The sequence below is a fragment of the Drosophila eugracilis genome, unplaced genomic scaffold, assembly GCF_018153835.1.
Source record: "Drosophila eugracilis isolate 14026-0451.02 unplaced genomic scaffold, ASM1815383v1 contig_649, whole genome shotgun sequence".
NCBI classification, from domain to species: Eukaryota; Metazoa; Arthropoda; class Insecta; order Diptera; family Drosophilidae; genus Drosophila; species Drosophila eugracilis.
Genome location: NW_024573535.1, coordinates 2397251 through 2417422, shown reverse-complemented (window position 1 = coordinate 2417422; position 20172 = coordinate 2397251). Strand labels below are relative to the sequence as shown.

Here is a 20172-nt window from a genome sequence, read left to right as displayed (position 1 = left end):
TGATGAAGAATTTAAAACATATGTTATTGTATTCTATTCTAATTAGTTCAAAAAAGGAATGCAATACATTTAAAATTCAAATTTAGTGAATTTGAATTTAAATCTAATGGAATATAGATTATTTATTTTTTTTGGCTTTGATATTAATAAGTATATTTTAGTCATTTTCTTAAAACCTTTCTTAAATCTTTAAATGCGGTCACACTGGTAGGGGTTCGGGTTTTTCGAAGGGTCCTTTTCGTCCTGCGAAAAAACAGCAACATCGTAAGCATAATCTAGAGGGTGTGACCAAATTGAACGACACGAAATTTTCATACTTTGCCCAGTCTTCGGAATGTGAAGGTCCTTGCTAGTGTGTTGTGTTGCCTTTTTCTCCGAAATTGCAAAAACAAAAAATCAAATCAAGCTCTTAAAAAACATTAAAACCTTATTGCATTTAAAGGGAGACGAAAGAGCAAGATTAACAAAAAAGTAATCGAATTCATGCCAAAAGTTCGTTTACTAAAAGGAAGTGCAGCAAAAAGTAATAATTTCGAATTTTGCCGAGTGACTGCTAGGCTTTGTTTGTTGTGGAAAATTGTGTACCCCCGAAAAAAAGGGAGTGTTTTTATTTTGCGTTCGTCACTTATTTGAATGTCAAATAATTGGCAAATTAAATTTATTCCGTTATTTTATGTGCGTGTGTTATTGTTGCATTTGGCTTTGTGCAGCAAACGCATTTTGCAGTTCGTGTGTGTCTGTGTGGATGATAAAGAAGACATAAGAAAGGGGAAGGGGAAGGGGCAGCGGAAAGTGGGCGCAGCAATTACGAGAGAACTGCCAAAGGAATAAGGATAAGGAAGAGGAAGCAAAAGCAGAGCGAACTTTTAATCAATAGATATACAAACGCACGCGCAGCCGCGTTACCGTTACTCGCACACTCGCACTCGACTCTTTGCCTTGTCTTGTTGTTGTTGCACTGGACGAAGCAGGAAGAGGAAGACAAGTGAACAAAATTGCTATTGCGCTGGGCAGCATCGTTCGTTCTCAATCCGAAATCAAGTAAAATTAATTTTTATAAACGGAAGTTACAAACCCCAATGTCCGCGTTGTTAATTATCTTAACGGAAAAGCTAAATGCAAATGCATTAACCGGCAGTGTCTCGAGTTTATTTTTTTAATTAAAAAGTGCCCGCAAGTGTGGGGGCAACCTACTTATTGAGCAATTAAGGCCATGCCCACGCATGCACGCCCACATATGTACGTATGTGTGTGTACATGCAGGAGCCGTTATTTCAAGTATGCCAGAAAATGGGGTTAGAATCGCTATTGCAGATCCTTATAGAGCAGGAAGAAGACAGTAACTTTTGCATATTTCAACGAGTTCCATAAATTATCACTTATTTACATATGTACATATATATGTGCATATTTCGTCAATGAATTCAAGGGTGAAAATTTTTATTTCCCTTTTTGGAATTTATTTTTGCAACATTAACAATGCATATGTATGTTTGTATTGTATGTATACAGTTTAACATCAAACCCGTTTCTATAGTTAGTGTGTAAATATGCATTAATGCATATGTATGTATGTTTCCAAAACGCAAGTTCATTTATCTTTTATATATAACTCATATTTCCTACGCAAAACGTATTTCGAGTATTTTATTCGTGTTCAAGATAACTTTTCTCAAAACTATAAATCTGATACATACATACATATGTATGTTTGTATGTTCACTCGTGATTATGATCAACGATTAGCTCGATAGCCAGTGCACTGCCCTATCAATGTCCGTTTGAATTAACGTCAATATCTCGGACGTTTAAGGAGGCAAAAGATTGCGAGGAACTTACATATGTAATTGCAAAACATTGCCACGCCCACTTTTGCGCCCATGATTTTGGGTTGCTAGAATACGATTTTTGTCTTCTATAAATGTGTATTAAGAATATCCATTGGTTTATCAATGCATATATATGTTACTCCTGCGTGTATGCAACACTTTCTCTCATTAGTAACACAATGAGACATCCTTTCGTAATAATGACTCCTTTGGTGTTTGAAAGAATAATATCAACGTACATCTCGTGGCCAACATGTTTTACATCGTCTTTCAGTAAAAATAAACCTTAAGCCACAAACTATTAAGCGTTAAAACAACGATTGATTAGACCCTACAACCAGATTGAAATAGAAAATTAAAAAAGATAACCAAACTTATTGATTAATATTCTAATCAACTGAGACCGCTTTTAAAGGTCAAATCCTTATCTTTAGGTTATATACATATTTGATTATACGTGTTTTGGAAATGACCAATAGCATTAACTGCAATCAGATTACTTTGAATTGTGGAGACTTTAAGGTAGCGAGTTAAAGTGTAAGCAAATACTGTGCCTCAGGAACATATAAACTAATTAAGAAGCCAACACTTTCGGTCACTTAATATCCTTTTCTCCTCTGTTATCTTCACCCTTTCGCCATTTTTCCAGTGCTCGGCAATTTGGATTCGGTGTCAAGAGGTTAGGAAACTCAGGCCCGTGAGCACGTATCAGGACAACCCAGCAGTCACGAGGGAAAGGGAAACCGCCAGGAGCAACAAAGAACAGGAAGAGCAGGCACACATTCCAATTTTATAAGGGGAAAAGACGAAGAAAGCAGGCCAGGATGGGCGACTATCACGAATTCACGGACCAATACAAGGTTCCGGTGATAGCGAAGCTACTCCACGCCCTGCCCCACTACAACATCACGTTCCACAAGATCAACAGCACGTTCCGGCCCAATGATGAGATATACTTGGAGGTGAGTAAACTTTATCCGAGCATTCGGATTAGATCTGTGGAGTACGGAAAATATATTTTATGCATAATAATAAACTGTTTGGTGTTAATCTCTTTATCAAATTTAAATTACTCCAAATCCAAATTACTCATTATAATAATGATTAATAGCATACATTTTTAATAGCAAATCAGAGTATCAGTTTAGTATTATATTATATTAAATCAAAATGAAACATTGATGAAAGCATATTTCAAAAATTTTCAAGTAAGCAAACCTTAAGCTTAAGGTTTCTAATATTTCTCGTCATCTTCAATTCCCTTGTTTGTACTTATAGAGTCTGGGAATTTTGGGCTCGGTTCCGGCTGCCCTGCTGATCGTATCGCTGCTGGGATTGCTCTTCTATTTGATGACCCGCTGCTGTGACCGGAAACCCCGGCCAGCGCACTCGATCACCAGTCTAAAGGTGGCACTGTCCATCGTTACGGTCATGTGCTGTGCAGCGATTGGATTAGGATTGTATGGCAACGATGATCTGCACAACGGACTGCTGGAGGTACTGACGGCGGGCAGAAAAGTGGACAACTTGGTCACGACCATCCGAAATCAGACGCACATCCTGGAGAACACGCTGACGAATCGCATACGGCCACAACTTGTGGAACTGGCGGACATCTTTGATCAGCCAGTGTCGAATCAAACCGCCCTTTCGAAGCTCTTCGTATCACTCAACATCGTCCAGGGAAATGTTACCCTTGCCACAAACGCGGCCAGCGATATCCGACGGCCTCTGATGGGCATCTCAATGACGCATTTTTTGACGGTAGGCTTACTTTATATAGCTGAATTTTTAGATATGTCTAAATACATACCCATTTGTAACCTTAGCGCGGCGACCAATGGGAACTGATCCGATGGCCGGGCACGGTGGCCACGTTGGCCTTGCTCCTTGTCCTGTGTGCCGTGCTGCTGGTGGGCGTGGCTCGGCACTCACGCTGCGCTCTGATCCTCTTTAGCGTCTGCGGCTTGTTGGCCGTTACCGGTTCCTGGCTGATGTCCGGTCTTTATCTCTCCTCCTCGGTAGCTGTCGGCGACCTGTGCATCTCGCCAGCGGATTTCTTAGTGTCCACGGCACCCAGGGACCTGCCCACCAATGTCCTGCTGCACTACACCCAATGCGAACCGGGCCACACGAATCCATTCACCCAGCGCCTGAGGGAATCACAGAATTCCTTGAACAATGCTCGCAGTGCCATGGCCACGGTGATGAAGATATCGCTGGTGCTCTTCAAATCCTCGGGCTTGCAACCGAAACTAGGTGCTGTTAATGCGGATTTAAATAGTAGTGAGAGACTACTGACCCAACTGACGGCTCTTGTGGATTGCAAGGCAGTGCATCATAATTTTCTGGCCGCCGCTCGGGGACTTTGCGAGGGAGGATTACTGGGACTAGTCCTGATGCTGATAGCCAGCTTTATAGCCGCCATTTTGCTAACCATTATGGTTTGGGTGGACTCGCACACGTGGATTTATATACGGAAACGCAATGACTATGCCCAGGTTGATGAACCTTCGTATATTTCGCATCCGGCACCGCAGAATCACCAGCAGATGATGAATGCTGCCAGGACATTGCCGAGAAATCACAATGGGTATGTTTTAGAAGATCCCATCGTGACCCGTCCCGCCCGATTCCCGCCTCCATTCTCTCGATATTTCTCTCTCTGTTCTCTCTCGTCCCGTTTTCTCTGTTCTTGCGCCATATCTGACATTCCAGACACTTCAGTCCACCGGTGATCAGCGGCTCCCATACGCTCCAGCATCCAAGCAAGCGACAGCAGCACGAGATGATGGCCCACGCCCACATTCAGCAGAACATGCGCGCCATGGGCACTCACACACTGGGCCGGTTACCGTCGCACAACCACAGCCCCACCCACATGACCGGTAAGTGGGGTGCCCGCACCACCCACTCCCAAAACTCGAAACACCCGCCCACTTCTCTATCTTACTGTGCACTGAGAGAAAAATAGTCGACAACGCGAACGTTTATAGATACTTTACTTTACCTTCTAATTTATTAAATTTGTATATGTGTCATATTTCTCTCAGTGCATGCGTATTTACAAATCTTTTACAATCTCTGTATCCACCATATGTGTATAAAACCAAAAGACCAAATTGAGCTGGAAATTTAGAAGGAATATCGTGCTGAATTTAGTGAAAACCAACATAGCTTCTTGTTAGAAAGTCAAAATATATATAAAAGCATAACCGATAGATAACCGTTTCGTAACCGGTTCAGCTATTCCACTCAATTCGATCTCATCATGTACGATTCTTCTATATAATCTCATTCCATGGTAATTGCCCACGCCCATCCATCCACCCACACCATAACAACACCATCGTTACGTCGACAACCTGCATCCGCACCCGCATCCGCATCGGCATCCGCATCCAACTCCACATCCTTCGTCCAACCCGCGCCTATTGCTAATTGTTGTGTGTGTGCATTTTTGTAGGTCCCAATAATGGTAAATATGCAACCCTAAGCAAACAATGCAAGACATTGGAAGCGAATGACTTTTACTGAAAACCGTCGCCACCCCCCGCAGCAGCAGCAGTCGCAGCAGCAGCAAACGCCGCCGCCAATATGCCGCCGACCACGCAGGCCACCCAACAGCAGCAGCAGGCGCAGCAGCAACAACAGCAGGCACAGCAACAATTGGGAGGACCACAGCCAATCTATTGCCATCATCCACATCAGCATCCGCATCCCCATCCGCATCCGCATCAGCATCCGCATTCTCATTCAGCCGCCGCCGTGGCCGCTGCAGTGCAGCACCAGCATGCGATCTACCATCAGCAGCAGGCGCAGCAATATGGCACCTATACTACAGCGGCCCACCATGCGCCTCATCATCTGGGGCCTGGCCAGAGCCAAATTTATCAACAGATTCCAGCCCATTTGGCGCCCCAACTTGCGGCCAATGGAAATCCACATTCCATATATCAGCCGCTAGTTGCTGTTAGCCAAGGCTCCATATATGTATCCAATTTGGCCACGATGCGGAGGCAGAATAGCCAGGGCGGTCCACAGATACCGGCGCATCAGCATCCACCCAGCTTGCATCAGCAGCAGCAGCAACCGCCGCCGCCTTCTCAGCAGCAGCAGCAGTTGCATCAGCTTAAATCACCGCAGCAGCATCAGCAACAGTTGCAGCAGCAGCACCAGCAACAACAACATCACCAGCAGCAGCAACAGCAGCAACATCAGCAACATCACCAGCAGCAGCAACAGCAAAACGAATCGGATGTCGTTCCCATTAGCACAGCCATGGATAGCGCCATCTACGATCGGGATAAGCAGATCTACAAGTGTTCCACTTTGCGGCAGGGCGGCAAGTTCGATCCCAAGTACAAGCCATCGATACTCAATTGCCCGCTGCCGGAGATCCCCAAGGATGCGGAACAGCCAAAGGTGGAGTCCATCTACGAGCAGCGCCAGCAGGCCCACCACCAAAACTACTCCAAGTAGGTGTTGGGATAGTAGATATCACGTTTCCTTGAGCACACTGACTATAAATATTGCTATAAGCAATATTTAATTATATTAACTATCAAATTTTATAGAGTATAAAAAATAACTTTTGAAAACCGACAATAACACCAAAGACATAATCTCTTTTTATACTTTAACAGATATACAGATTTCATTTTGTAGCCATAAACTAATGGTTTATGTTTTTTAAAAACAAATTGCATTTGTATCTTATTTTGTTTTTTTGTTGATAATATTTTAGTTCAAAATTGTATGCCTAAGGATGAAATTAAGTTTAATAATTAGTAGTACTATTATTTTATTATTTTTATTTTATTGAATGCAATAATTGGAAAATATTGTAAATACATTTCTTAATATTTCTATTAGTTTTTATTTATATATCTAGTGACTAATTCATCAGAAGTAATAAAATAGAAGCAATTATTTTGAACAAATTTACTGTTAAGTTGGAAAATTCGTCTATTTATTTTCACTATTCAGCTGCAAGCATTAAAGATGTAGCAAGTTCTTTATGATAGCTTTTCTTGATTTTCCCGCCTTCGTTTAGGACCCTGCAGCGTCCGCCGATGAAATTGCCACCGCAGATGAAGGCGATCCCGCCGCCGCGCATAGGCACGCCCACCTCGCCGCCGCCGCCCGTCGCCCAGCCGCTGAGTGAGGCCAATGGAGGAGTGCCATCTGGCCTCCAGAACGGAGGAGGAGGAGGAAACACAAACGAGGACACCTCACTGCCGCCGCCACCGCTGGAGGCGCAAACAGATGCGACAAAGGGCCGAATGGGACCAGGATCGGCCGCCAATGGCAAGGTCCTGCACAATGGCGGAGGCGGTGGTGGCGTGACCGGAGGTGGCGGAGGTGCTGTTGACGATGATGATGATCTGCCACCGCCACCGCCAGCGATAACCGATGAAAGCAACTATGCGGTGACGGAGCTATAAGATGGACATGGCTAAGATCACAAAAACCAGAAGAGTCAGTCAGAGCAAGATATGTATAAGACAGGAATTGGTCAGGACTTGGGATTGGGGGCGTCTTCCTAGAATTCGGATGTAGGATAGATATATATCGAGGGAAACGGGGAAATGGGACTAAGGATTGCTGCAGCGGCGAGTGTTCCTTCTTAATTTGTTGCATTTAACGTATCGTATCGTAATCGTATCCTAGACCGGAATCCTGCTTTTCGACTTTTGTACATATTATACACTGAACTATATCCGAGCATTCAACAGAAAAGGATATTAAGGATATAACAAACACATACACACAGATACTAGACACGCACAGACAGGCAGACAGACAGACAGACAAACGGACATATGTAACATATATCAGCGATCTATTACTTATATAAATATATATATAATCCATTTAGGACACGGTTATTCCTTTTTGATAATAGCATATTTTTACCAATTTTAAAGCGCTAAATTGTCAAAAAGAAACAATTTTACGGGGGCTAACTTATTGTATTATACAACATTATTCTCTATAAATATATATAAATTGTATATCCTCTACACCCAAAAAAAAAAAAAAAAACAACAAAATCGGAAATGAGAAACCATACTGGAAACGAAAGACCGACACTTGAACCTAAAAACCAACCACCAAATATTCAAATCGAATTCGGATCGTAGGCCATAAGTTCTAGAATCGAATTGTAGTTGAAGCGTTAGAAAAGATTTTTTAGGCGTTTGTCGGGAGTCAATTTTTAAGTAGACAACGGACAACTGAATGGATGGGCAAAGGGGCGTGTCTGGTTCTTATTTTTTTTTTATCTATTTATTCTTTTTGGTATTCTAAATACGTTTTTAAAATCTTGATTTTTTCTAGAAAGTCATTAATCTTTCTTAATTTCAATTTCCCTTCAATTTCTACAATAGTTAAATATATATATATATGTGATATATTCTGAAATTTAGTCATTCAAATTTCATTTTGATCATCCAAAAATCACATTCTAAGGCCTAAGTTCCTGACTGATTGATTGCATTTATACCTACTCCTAAAATAAATGCTTGCACAAGCGAATGATAGTGGCGGAATAGAGCCATTCCTTATTTTATGTTGTAAGAAAATCGAACCGATATGACCTCGAGTATGCCAAACTAATATTAGTTAATGGAGAATTATTTAAGCACCCCAAAGACACGTACTGCTATTGTTAAGACCCCGAAACGAATCACTGCCCCCCGAGCCCCAACCATTCAGGTGGATCCCCCGTTTAGTGCTCGACTCTGTCCTGGGTCTGGGTTGTGCTGCGGACGATCTCCCCTCACATGGGATCGGATCGTCCTGGACTGGCGGGCTAAATCGATCGAGGATTTGAGCCTGCGATTTTATTGTGTATCTAACCTAAGCTTAACATGGAATGCATTTATTAAACCTAAATATAAACAAATATATATGTAGATATTTAGTGGGCTAACTGTATATTTAGTAGCTAAACGAAAGGCATATATAGTAATAGCGTAAACAATAACCATATAGATGAGAGATGAACATTCGACTTGTCATGGAACCGATAGCAATATAAAACTAACACGAAGTACTGCCACCCCTACCCCTCTTCCCCCCCCACACACACACACACATCCAATGAAAACAAAGAAGAGAAAGCAAACCGACAAACCGGACTACAAAGTTATATAGATATATACAAAAGCAAGCGATATATACACAAATAGATATTATAAAAAATAGTTATAGACAAGATACTTAAGCCTATCGACAACTATATACCAGCAACACACAGCAAGAATAATCGAAGCATTTTTAGAGGGATTCCCGGAGGCCAACTTGAAATGGATGAGGCCAATGAACTAAATCGAGCCCCGAACACTGCCCACACAGCGAAAGTTTTCAGCATTAGCCGATCGACTGATCAGTGATCATTGATCTAGCCACAATATACACTTAACGAACCTAACTAGAGCGTACTCTCATTGAAATAATCAATTGTAAGATAATAACAATCGGGTACTCGAATCGAAAAAAACTCAATCGTAAACCACAAGCGACATTTTTAAAGTAAATATGTAAAGATGGTGTAAAGAAAAACGGAACAAACTAATCAAGTTTTTTATTCGCTTATTATACAACAATTACCAGTTAAAAAAAAAAAAAAACAAACAAACAAAAAATAATAAAAATTAACCTTCTCAAGGGTTCACACAAAATATTACAAAACGAAACTGAAATGGATCCTTTAAGGATTCCAAGAACCCATTGACAGTACCAAATAATGGATTGGAAAACACCGAAGAACCCCTTGAGAAGCGAAGGTTTGGTCTTGGAGTTTCGAGCCCAGATCGAAGCCCCATTTACACGTACATATAAATATAACACAATTAGTTCGTAAATATATTTCTGTGTTAAATGTTGTCATCGTACGCGTTGTAGTTATTACAAAAGGAAATCCCTAAGAAAACCCCAAGTAGAGCCGAACTCGAAAAACAGAAACGCAGAGATGGGCGGCTACAAGAAACTCAAAACGAAATTCGTAAATTTTTTTCGAAAGCTTTACGGCAGCAGCAATAAAGCAAGATAAGATCAAGTTGCATAACATATATATATCTATATATATATCTATATATATATGCATATATATATAAATATATAGTATACATAGTTAAAAAAATGTAAAGAACAGAGGCATAAATCGAAGCGCTTAGTGGCATATTAATAAACGAGTAACGAGTAAAAATAAAAACCAAAAAAGACAAAAAGTAATTCTAATAAATCGTAAAAACAGTTTAAAAATTCTTGTAAGAAATACGAAATACAAATAAGTGAGTTCCAGAAAACACTTTTACCCCGTTACATATTTCGGAAATGTTCCGAAAAGCGGGGAAAACAAAATTTCTGGAATGGAAAAATATTTTATGCGCAAAATCGAAATGAATCGGGTAACGGAAAAACGATATTCCCGCAAAATAAAGTGGAATTTCATTCAAAAGCAAAAAGCGGCAAGTAAAACGCTAAAAAAATCCAACAAAAATATTAAATAAAAATATAAAATTTAATTGCATTAGTTAGATGGAGAAAAGTTGTTTTTTAATGGGAGCCAATGAAATAAAAGTACTCAAGGTAGGTTTGATTCAAATCGCCAAAAAATTAGTGGTTTGTCCACTTATAAAAACACATGATCTCTCTCTCTCTCTTTCTTTTTCTAAATTATTTCACATTTTATTTTGTATGTTTTCTTTTCGTTTATCATATTTTGTGCAGATTTCGTTTTTTCCTATAGCAGCAATTTGTATAATAAATATTTTTTCGTCATTTAATTATATACTTTCTGGTTTTTTTGTTTTTCTTTTAATTTCTTTAGTTTGCTGTCTTAAATAATAAGAATAGAGCCATTTATTGCTGCGCACAATTGAAATTTGAACAATTGTCTATATATTATCTCTCAAAGGTACTTGCATCTGAATAATAATTACAAATAGAGATAAGAAGTATAATATTACAAAAAAATAAAAGCGAAAAGAGGACAGAGTTCCGCGACTTTTCTTCTGATCATAAACAACAACAATGATGGAAATAAAATATAAGATAAAATAATATAATATATATAATAGAGATATATAAAAGATCATAGGAATAGCAATATATATATATATATATTTATATATATACATATATATATATATATAAACATAAAGCAATTAAATTGGGTTTTGTGTTTTCATCATTTCGGGCAAAAATCATCTTTGGAATTGTTTTCGTTTCTTTTTTTAAGTAGGGGAATTTGAAAATAAGCCTTAAATATGTACGTGGTATTCTGTTCTGTTTTTGTCTACGTGTTTTTGTTTAAGCCTTGTTTGATATTGCTGCTTCTAAGGCCTCTCCCACTTTGAAATCCATTTTGCTGGCTCTGCCTTGATCTAAATGTTATTTTCTTCCTTCTGCATCCTTCCTTCTGCATCGTAGGTATTTTGAATTAATATACTTTGTTAATTATTGTTAATTGCACTGTTGGCGGCCACAAGCTCGGGAACGTTGGAGGAGGACGCACTGCCCTGACTGACAGTGCGGGCATGATCCACATGATTCTGTGTGGGCGCAGTTGACGGTGTCGCCCCCGATCCTCCTGGGCCTGATACTGAACCATCGGCCGGCTGCACGGGCGTGTCTTCACCCGATCCCGAAGTGGATACGGTTCCGGGTACCGGCTCCACCGTCGGAAAGACTGGTGGCGACGTGGGTGCGCCTACTGGCGTCTGCACCATGGGTGTGGGTGGCGACCGATTCGCTGGCAACTGATGAGCAGTAGCTCCGGTCATCTGCATGTGGTACCTTATTAGAAAAACATTATTCATTACTCAAAAGTCCATACTATGGAATATGTTGGAACTTACTTGTAAATGTTCTCTGTGCTTTCAACCACGCCTTGGGTGAGATTAAGGCTCCGCCCCTTAATACCCGACTCCTTGGCCGGCGGCGACCACCAGTTAAAAACGCGTCCCACCACGGGCACGTGTCGCAGTATGCCCTCCTGCCAGAGCTTTTCCTCCGACTCCCGCTGCAGATCCGCGGTGACAGCCTCAATGCCCTACGTTTCAAAATAAATTACCAAATACACAGATCCCTAATAATGCACTACACTACCTTTTTGACAATCTCTGACATGGTGTCCAATACCCGGGAGTTCTCCTGCACGCTCTTGCCCACCGTAACTACTAGGTCCAGAAGCTCCTCAACCTCCGTTTCGTGAGTGACCATCCCGAAACGCACACAAATTAGACCATCGGTGCCTTCGCCCAGGGAGAAAGCATTGTCTGTGGACTTAAGGGCCTCAACAAGATCAATGTTCAGCTTGTTTAGCTCCGTTTTGGCTTGGTCTGTTAGCAGGGACTCCCAGCCCTCGGGCACAAAACGCACGCCACCCATGCCCGCCCATTCGGGCAACGGGACGAGACGCAGCACTTCACTACGCTCCACCAGATGGATGAATCGTGCCTTGTGCTTTATCGTCGCTCGCAGAATGTCCACATGCGCCTCCAAACTCTGGGCAAAGCTTTCCAAGTTCTCGGAGGTCGGCGGCTGCTCACCTAATCCCAATTCGAGCGGACAGTAGCGTATGCAACTGCCGTGTGTCGGATGTTCAATCACCTCGAAGTCAAACTGAAAGTAAATGGTGATTAGATAACACAATATATGATTGCTTTTTTATTCCTTACATTGGGACAGTCGCGTTGTAAGATCTGACCTAGCCAGGAGTTAAGGCGGTCGAAGTAGGAAGCATTATTGACCTTCTCAAGCGGTTTGAGGCCTTCGGCCGTTTCTCGCTCAGCAACAGCGGCGGCAGACGAACCACTGCCCCCTAATGGAATGGTGGTGCTGCCATCAAACTGATAGGCGACAACGGGGGCGGCTGCATCAAACAGTGCCTGGACATCAAACGGGCTCTGGATGATATCCGACAAAGAGGCTCCGGTCTGCGCTCCAGGCGTATGGCTCTAAAAAAATATGAGGAAAACCTTCGGTAATCTTTTGAATTTCCTGAACAAAAATTTATGACTCACCAACACCCGGATGCCCTCGCACTTGGAGGCAATTTCAAAGAGAATGCTGCACGTCTGGAAGGCCACATGCAGGCGCTCTGCAATTGCCTTCCGGCCCAAAGCCTGTAGACTGGTCCACAAAGACAAGGCGTTGAGGCGACGTGACAGTATGGGATCGGATTCGAAGGCACTCAGAGCGCTGTTCTGTAGAGGACGGTGCAGCAGAACTATTGGCAGACTGGGCACACCCAGCCAACTACCCAAATTAAGGGCCATAGAGTGGAGCACCTCTTCCACATGTCCCTGCTTTTGGGCGCAGACCAAGGCAGCCAGCCCATGACCACTGGCATGCAACCACATATTATGCGCCTTGCATACGTCCCGCAACCGTAGCAGATTGTCTACATAACCGCACAGCGAGGCTCCAATATCGGCGACCACAAGCAACGGCGTCCTGTTATTGCCGACATCCAGTTGGATTTGCTTTTGCAGCAGCGTTACATCCATAGTTCCGTATTGACTGTGCTCGGGTATGATCTTAATGGCCTCCAGAGGGATACCCAATTGCCGGCAGGCGTACTGTAGCCTCACCGGCGTTGTATTCTCCGAAATATAAAATGTTGGCTGGGCCAGGGCAGGAATGCCGCCTTCCAAATACCCCGGACACCTAGCCACGATGGCCAGGCGAACCGTACGCAATACTGCGTCTGCGTTATCCGCATGAAAGCTGCTCGCCGGATGGGAGAAATGAAACAATGTTCCCAGCCATCGGGTGGCGTCGCCGGAAATGCTATTCGTTACCCGGAGCAGTTGCTGGCGGTCCAGATGCGATAAGTAGGCCACAATGCTGTGCGAGATGAGGGCCAAATGAGAGACATCATCTAGAGCGGGCAGCGGGAACTCTGGATCGTCGTCGCTGTCCGTGTACGAAACCAGTTGCTCCAGAGACTTGAGGATGTCGGAGGGCACCCGGTGCTCCGCTGGCAGAAGGGCTTCGCCAACAACGCGCTCATCCTCCTCCTGATTTTCGTTAGGACTTAGATTCTCCGGGGTGGACGACACCTTGACGTTCTCTAAACGCTGCAGCACTTGCGAGGATCGCAGCTCCAGCTCGGCCAGGCCCGATCGAATCTAAATAGAGGATAGGATTGACTAGTTAGGCGGCAAGTTGGGAAGGTAAACAACATTGCTCCAGAAGTTGACGTGTCTTCCGTCGTCGTCAGCAAAAAAAAAAAAGAAAGAAGCAGGGCGAAAACACGGAACACTCACACTGGAAGCCGCGATTTCGGCCACCGCTGTCGTCGATTGGTCCGCATCAGGTTCTTGATCTACGGCCGGATTCTGGCCGGGATCGTCGTCCGATCTACCAGCCGCTGACATGGTTTCAATGCGGTCTAATTCACTTTTAACTTATCGCCTGCGATGCAAAATAATTGTTTTCGTTTCGTGCCACTGCGTCTGTGTGTGTGTGTGTGTAAGTGCGAGGGTGTGCAAGCGTGTGTGTGAGAGAGGGCTGATGTGGAATGGTGCGGCCGTTTGGCAAGCGGCTAAGAAATACCGCGATCGATGTGCGAAAACTGGCCAATGGTTCTTGTAATGGCACTAGTGGGTAATATTAAAAATAGTAAGATAACTATAAAAATTGTAATTACAATCAGAACAGCATTCTTTTAAGCTTTCAAGCTACGCTGTAGTTGCTAAGAAATCATTCTTTTAATTTAATTTTAACAACAATTATTCAGTCCTAACATATATTTTTTAATACAATTCGATGTATAAATTATTTCAAAACTATCTTAGAAGAAGGATGTCAATATGGCTTACTTCTGTGCTTAACCTAACGACCATGGGTTGAGTCTCCGTTAAGCGCTATTCACCACAGTATAGATCCACGACGTGCATACAGGCAGAACAACATTTTCGGTATTTTAGAACCACCAAATCACGTCCGCACTGGCAGTCCGACCTTTTGCCGAAAACTATCGATAGTTGCAGGGAAAAACATCGGAATTTCCAAGTGTCAATAGTATCGAGTAAACATCGACGTGTGTGCATGAGTGTGGGAATTTATTAAACAAAACCGAAACGCAAACTATATTTATGTAATAAACGGAACGCCGCAACGCTAAAGAGTTATGAGTAGTCTACGGCAAGAACGGACTTTTTAGACGAAAGCACCTATTAATCGATTAGCATAAAAGTGCTGCAGCTCAATCAATTGATTCGTTTTGCTCAACCAAAAACAAAATATATTCCTATTCCAAATCGCTGCAATAGTTGCTCTTTCGCCGAAAAGTAAAATCAAATAAAAAACACAACGCTCACACATACACACATAAACCTGTGCAAGACAACAAAAAAGAAGAAGAGCAGACGCTAGCTATATAGAAAGCAAAAAGTGTGGAGAAAACCCTTCTCCCTGAACGAAGGGGCAACAAAACTAATCGACATATAATTAGTGGAGCGCAAAAAGACCGCGTAAAATTTAGAGAAAAACTTTTTTCTCAAAAAAAAAATAGAAGCCTTGTTATCGATTTTATTCGGAGGTGTATATGTGTGAAGCGCGCCCGCGTGCGGTTGTGTGTGTGAGTGTGTGCGTGCTCTCCGCGCGTTATCAAAAACAACAACAATTGGTTGCAAAAGGAGAAATAAAGAAGAAGAAAAGAAACTTTTAGCCGGTTGCAAATCGTGCTATCTCGTTCGCACCGCGGTCAATCGCGGGTCATAGTTCATTATTTCAAATGATTTCGCTGCTGCAAATGAAATTCCATGCGCTTTTGTTGTTGCTATCAAAAGTCTGGACATGCATCTGTTTCATGTTCAATCGCCAAGTGCGAGCTGTAAGTACAGAAATTGGCGAAAAGCAAAAGGAATACATCAAAAGAATAAAAATAGTTTTTATTTTTACCCGCCCGAAACCCTGAAATAATTTCCAACCCCCTCCCGCAATTGTCCCATAAGTACAACACTACACAATAATAATAATAAAAGCCACAGTAGTGATAAGCCTTCCAATAATACAGTCGGTACTCGCTAAAGTACACAATACAATACAACCATTAGTTCGATATATAATCAAATTTTCTTTTTTAATCACATCACCACACAATATTATTAGCTATATTTTCTTATCCGAAAGTATTTTCGGCTTTTAAAGCTATAATCTTGATTGTTATTATCTTATCAAAGTATTTTTTTTTATTTAACACTATTTATTTTAATATTATAAATTATTATATCAAACTTTTATGGGTATATCTGAGTATTTTTTTCTTCAAGTATACCTCATAGCCAGTGGCATCTGTCCAAAATTTAGCCTTTATCAATATTTTCGGCACGCGTTTAATGGGTTCTGTTCCATAGAAACCCCGTCCCCCTGAGAAGTGCACTCCGATGCTGTTCACCAATCCGCCTTATCGACAACCCGGCTTTTTGGCCCAAAATCATGACGCGGCAAGAAGCACTGAACTTCGTTCGCAGCATTTGTATTCCCCATAACTACTAGTTCCATAAATACCTAGACAACTAGATTTAACTCAAATCTGAATGATAATTTAAAAAAAAAAATATTGTTCAGTTTTAACATGCATTGATTTAATTAATATAATCTTTTTGATAAAAAATAATGTTCAGTTTTAACATGCATTTAATATATGTACATATATAAAAATATGAAGGAGATCTAAAGAATTTTTCATGGTCGTCATGGTTGTGAAGTTTTGTGTTTATATTTCTTTAACAAAAATCTGTTTTTAAAGTCCCTCACCTTTAGCACCCTAACCCCAGTGTCTATAAATCTAGTAAAGAGCTCAGTTTTTCCATTTTGAATGCCTTTTAATTACTGCTCCGTTGATTATGTATTAACTTCCTTAGTTTATCCAGTATCAACCGGTTAAATATGAACTCTTCCCGCTGTCACCCGTCTCGCGCCACCGCCTGAGCCTGGTACAGCGGAAGACCCTCGTTCTGGACTTGGATGAAACGCTGATCCACTCCCATCACAATGCGATGCCCCGGAATACGGTGAAGCCGGGCACGCCGCACGATTTCACCGTAAAAGTGACAATCGATCGGAATCCAGTACGCTTCTTCGTGCACAAGCGACCGCATGTGGACTATTTCCTGGACGTGGTGAGTTTGTAAAGGGATTACACAATAATGGCTAAGCTAAAAACGTTGTACAACCACATCTAAAAGTTGTTAAACATATTTCAGCTGCCTTTATTTTGTATATAAACATTGTGCAACTATTACTAACCGTCGATTTTCATCAGGTATCGCAGTGGTACGATCTAGTAGTTTTCACGGCCAGTATGGAGATCTACGGGGCCGCGGTGGCGGACAAGCTGGACAATGGCCGGAACATCCTCCGGAGACGATACTACAGACAACATTGCACGCCCGACTATGGATCCTATACCAAAGACCTGTCCGCCATCTGCAGTGATTTAAATAGGGTAAGATCGGGTGACTCAAAATATTTAATACATATCAGGTTCAAAATGTTAAAGTGGATGCATTTTTAAGGAAAAATGAATATTATGTCTTTAGAGAGTCTTACAAATTCATTTTAAAAAGAACTAGACAGAGCTTAAATCGCTAGAATATATGTTATTATATATTATCCTTTGGATTGTTCAGTTTCTTATTTATTTCGACTTCTTGCAGATATTTATTATTGACAACTCGCCCGGTGCCTATCGCTGTTTCCCCAACAATGCCATACCCATCAAGAGTTGGTTCTCGGATCCAATGGACACGGCGCTGCTGTCGCTACTACCCATGCTGGATGCCCTCCGGTTTACAAACGACGTGAGATCGGTGCTCTCCAGGAATTTGCATCTGCACCGCCTCTGGTAGCAGGTGGGCCGCCTGTCGCTAGTGTAGTCTATATATTTAGGAGGAACAACGTAAGCCAGCGATCTGGGGATGATACCTTCTGAAATTAACAACAAACATGGTGGTGCTGTGACACATTAACGAATTTTTTCATTATTTTTATGTTTAGCATTCAGTCAGATGAGCAAAGGGAAACACAGATAATAGGGAAAGGGAGGAGATATTTGGATTTCTGGAGATCTGTTTTTTTTTCGTTTGTGTATTAAGATTAACATTTTTTTTTTAAATCAAATTAAAAGGCATATGTGTCCATATACATATGTAGGTCAGATATATTGAAAAATTTTCTGAACATTTTGTTTTTGTTCCTTGTGCATGTATATTTTGATTATGATATCAAATGGAAGCTCTTGAACACAGTATATATATATATATGAACATGAAGAAAGTGAAGTAAAAAGATTAAGAACAAATTTTGTCAAGTTATATATCATATTATTATAAATTAAATCTAAGGCCACTTACAACCAGAGTCTTGTAATTTCTATACCATGATGACAATTAATTATTATAAAACAAAAATTGTTTTTTATGATCATAGCAAGATGAAGCAAAATACTTATAATTATATAAATTAGTTGATTACGAAACTTTCCTGGACATCATTATTATGGATAATTATTAAATGTAACCATTTGTGTATAGACTTATACATGTTCTGCCCTTGTTTCCTGTACAAAACTAAACGGACGGAAGATCTTTCAAGAGTTTCATTGCTTGCAAACCAAACAACACTTTTCTAAGGATAAGATTTTTGTCTTTCGAGGGAGTTATATATTTATACATATATATATATATATACCTACAACTAAGCAACAACCAACAACTATGAACTACTAGTGAAGTAAAACAACAACAAATAACAAGCAAGCAAGCAATGCAAAAGTTATATTTTGTAAGGCGAGCCAAGTAGCAATGAGAGGTAAAAATCGCATTCATTCTGATAGGATAACATCAGATCAGATTTAATATGAGCCGCAGACTGGGACAGATATATATAGGAAGTTTAGAGAGCCAAATCACTAATTATACGAGAACCGAATTAGTCTGAGAATTGAGAAATCGTGGCACATCATCCGAGGCATCACAGGATATTTGGGAGAGCAGCAAAGAAATTAAAAAGGAGAATGTAACATGTGAAAATTGCTTCCATAGTTAATGTTATTTCCAAAAGCATAAATACACCACTAATCTAAACAACAAAAGCTTACACACGCCCCTTACCTTTTACCCCACCCCTATCCGATTGTTCTTTTTATCGTATTGTAAATTTACAACAATCACTATTTGTTTATTTATTGCAAGGAAAACGAGAATAATACGTGTATGCGCGATGTTGTTAATTTTAAGTAGTTTGTAGCAAATTTGTTAAACTGAAACGTAAATGAAATAAATGAGAAAGGGAACACAAAAGCAGATAAAAATTACAAAAAATACAAGAAAATCTTAAAAAAAATAAAAAAAAAATTGTTTATTTTCATCTTCTATTTGAATCTTGCGCTTTTTTAGTTGTACAGAATTATACATTGTAACAGACTGCTAGAAACGCGTCAACTGGTCTCTGTTAAAAATTGTGCTGTAAAGCGCATGTAAACTGAAAAATGGAAGCATCTTTGTACCTATAACAAACTTTTTGATACTCTATATAAAGCATTAAAATTATTTTATAAAAAATGTTGGTAATATTTTTTTAACACAAGTCTGCCATAGACTTTAATAAATCCAATTCGACATATGAATTCAATTAAGAACAGTTTCGTGGTTTTAAAATATTAAGGACTCGAAAAACAAGCTTTACTAATAATTGGAATTTAATAAATACACATTTTGCATATTTAAAAATTATTAAAACAGTATATAAAGAAAGTTTCCTATTATTATAAATTTAATCTTAATCATGACGACTAAGCCAATAGACTCTTACAGCTAAGGTAATGCATAGTGCTGTTAACCGACAATTTGAGGTTATGTGCACTTACTTCTCCGGCAACAGCAGCAAGTTACTGTGGGATAAAAGCACCGTAGTATTTACGCAACGCAACTGGTAAGAGTCGTCCGGATCGCCTTGACACTCAAATATATATATATATATAAGAAGTAGACTCTCTTCCATATATAGGAAAACCGAATCCATGGCCACCGCCGGAGCTGTAGCAAAAGTGGGAAAATCAGTGCACCGCATTTTCGTGGGCAATCTACCGTGGACGGTGGGCCACCAGGAATTGCGTAGCTATTTCCGCGAGTTCGGACGCGTAGTGTCCGCCAACGTGATCTTCGACAAGCGAACGGGGTGTTCCAAGGGCTACGGCTTCGTTAGCTTTAACAGCTTGTCCGCTCTGGAAAAGATCGAAAGCGAACAGAAGCACATATTGGAGGGCAACTACCTTAACATACAAAAATCTTAGATACACCTTATTCGTTTGTCATTT

At 40.8% G+C, this 20172-nt stretch overlaps 4 protein-coding genes across 13 annotated transcripts; 3 read left to right on the top strand and 1 right to left on the bottom strand.

Moving 5' to 3' along the window:
• The first annotated feature begins 198 nt into the window (after positions 1–198).
• On the top strand, positions 199–8911 carry LOC108117701 (protein tweety). 8 transcript variants are annotated; one of them, XM_017230240.2, is made up of 8 exons: positions 199–264; positions 2479–2791; positions 3108–3593; positions 3659–4422; positions 4548–4717; positions 5296–5307; positions 5389–6307; positions 6886–8911. In XM_017230240.2, the coding sequence occupies exons 2-8, from the start codon at positions 2654–2656 to the stop codon at positions 7274–7276; spliced, it is 2880 nt and encodes a 959-aa protein (XP_017085729.1). In that variant the 5' UTR covers positions 199–264; positions 2479–2653; the 3' UTR covers positions 7277–8911. The 8 variants fall into 8 exon arrangements, with proteins under 8 accessions (XP_017085729.1, XP_017085735.1, XP_017085728.1 ...); XM_017230246.2 differs by lacking the exon at positions 199–264 and adding an exon at positions 304–523 and having other exon boundaries at positions 4557–4717; XM_017230239.2 differs by lacking the exon at positions 199–264 and adding an exon at positions 304–523.
• A 1429-nt stretch (positions 8912–10340) lies between these two features.
• LOC108117703 (pyridoxal-dependent decarboxylase domain-containing protein 1) lies at positions 10341–14731 on the bottom strand. Its single transcript, XM_017230248.2, has 7 exons — positions 14669–14731; positions 14114–14446; positions 12866–13975; positions 12521–12799; positions 11949–12464; positions 11699–11892; positions 10341–11636 (listed from the first exon to the last, which is right to left on the bottom strand). The coding sequence occupies exons 2-7, from the start codon at positions 14222–14224 to the stop codon at positions 11294–11296; spliced, it is 2553 nt and encodes an 850-aa protein (XP_017085737.1). The 5' UTR covers positions 14225–14446; positions 14669–14731; the 3' UTR covers positions 10341–11293.
• Positions 14732–14812: 81 nt separating this feature from the next.
• Positions 14813–18395, top strand: LOC108117704 (CTD nuclear envelope phosphatase 1 homolog). 2 transcript variants are annotated; one of them, XM_017230250.2, is made up of 4 exons: positions 14813–15684; positions 16727–16975; positions 17119–17301; positions 17513–18395. In XM_017230250.2, the coding sequence occupies exons 1-4, from the start codon at positions 15586–15588 to the stop codon at positions 17702–17704; spliced, it is 723 nt and encodes a 240-aa protein (XP_017085739.1). In that variant the 5' UTR covers positions 14813–15585; the 3' UTR covers positions 17705–18395. The 2 variants fall into 2 exon arrangements, with proteins under 2 accessions (XP_017085739.1, XP_017085738.1); XM_017230249.2 differs by having other exon boundaries at positions 14814–15684; positions 16718–16975.
• Positions 18396–19702: 1307 nt separating this feature from the next.
• LOC108117714 (SRA stem-loop-interacting RNA-binding protein, mitochondrial) lies at positions 19703–20148 on the top strand. 2 transcript variants are annotated; one of them, XM_017230269.2, is made up of 2 exons: positions 19703–19787; positions 19863–20148. In XM_017230269.2, the coding sequence occupies exons 1-2, from the start codon at positions 19711–19713 to the stop codon at positions 20146–20148; spliced, it is 363 nt and encodes a 120-aa protein (XP_017085758.1). In that variant the 5' UTR covers positions 19703–19710. The 2 variants fall into 2 exon arrangements, with proteins under 2 accessions (XP_017085758.1, XP_017085759.1); XM_017230270.2 differs by having other exon boundaries at positions 19734–19787; positions 19845–20148.
• The last annotated feature ends 24 nt before the right edge of the window (positions 20149–20172 follow it).

Bases quoted from the DNA above. Each gene is read 5' to 3' on its own strand.
- LOC108117703 (XM_017230248.2), bottom strand. From the start codon at position 14,224: ATGTCAGCGGCTGGTAGATCGGACGACGATCCCGGCCAGAATCCGGCC. The intron at 13,976-14,113 runs GTGAGTGTTCCG...TCCTCTATTTAG, and splicing joins CCGAAATCGCGGCTTCCAGT to ATTCGATCGGGCCTGGCCGA. The intron at 11,893-11,948 runs GTAGTGTAGTGC...TTTGAAACGTAG, and splicing joins TGTCAGAGATTGTCAAAAAG to GGCATTGAGGCTGTCACCGC.
- LOC108117704 (XM_017230249.2), top strand. From the start codon at position 15,586: ATGATTTCGCTGCTGCAAATGAAATTCCATGCGCTTTTGTTGTTGCTA. The intron at 16,976-17,118 runs GTGAGTTTGTAA...GATTTTCATCAG, and splicing joins TGGACTATTTCCTGGACGTG to GTATCGCAGTGGTACGATCT. The intron at 17,302-17,512 runs GTAAGATCGGGT...GACTTCTTGCAG, and splicing joins TCTGCAGTGATTTAAATAGG to ATATTTATTATTGACAACTC.
- LOC108117701 (XM_017230240.2), top strand. From the start codon at position 2,654: ATGGGCGACTATCACGAATTCACGGACCAATACAAGGTTCCGGTGATA. The intron at 2,792-3,107 runs GTGAGTAAACTT...TTGTACTTATAG, and splicing joins ATGATGAGATATACTTGGAG to AGTCTGGGAATTTTGGGCTC. The intron at 6,308-6,885 runs GTAGGTGTTGGG...GCCTTCGTTTAG, and splicing joins CACCACCAAAACTACTCCAA to GACCCTGCAGCGTCCGCCGA.
- LOC108117714 (XM_017230269.2), top strand. From the start codon at position 19,711: ATGTGCACTTACTTCTCCGGCAACAGCAGCAAGTTACTGTGGGATAAA. The intron at 19,788-19,862 runs GTAAGAGTCGTC...TTCCATATATAG, and splicing joins GTATTTACGCAACGCAACTG to GAAAACCGAATCCATGGCCA.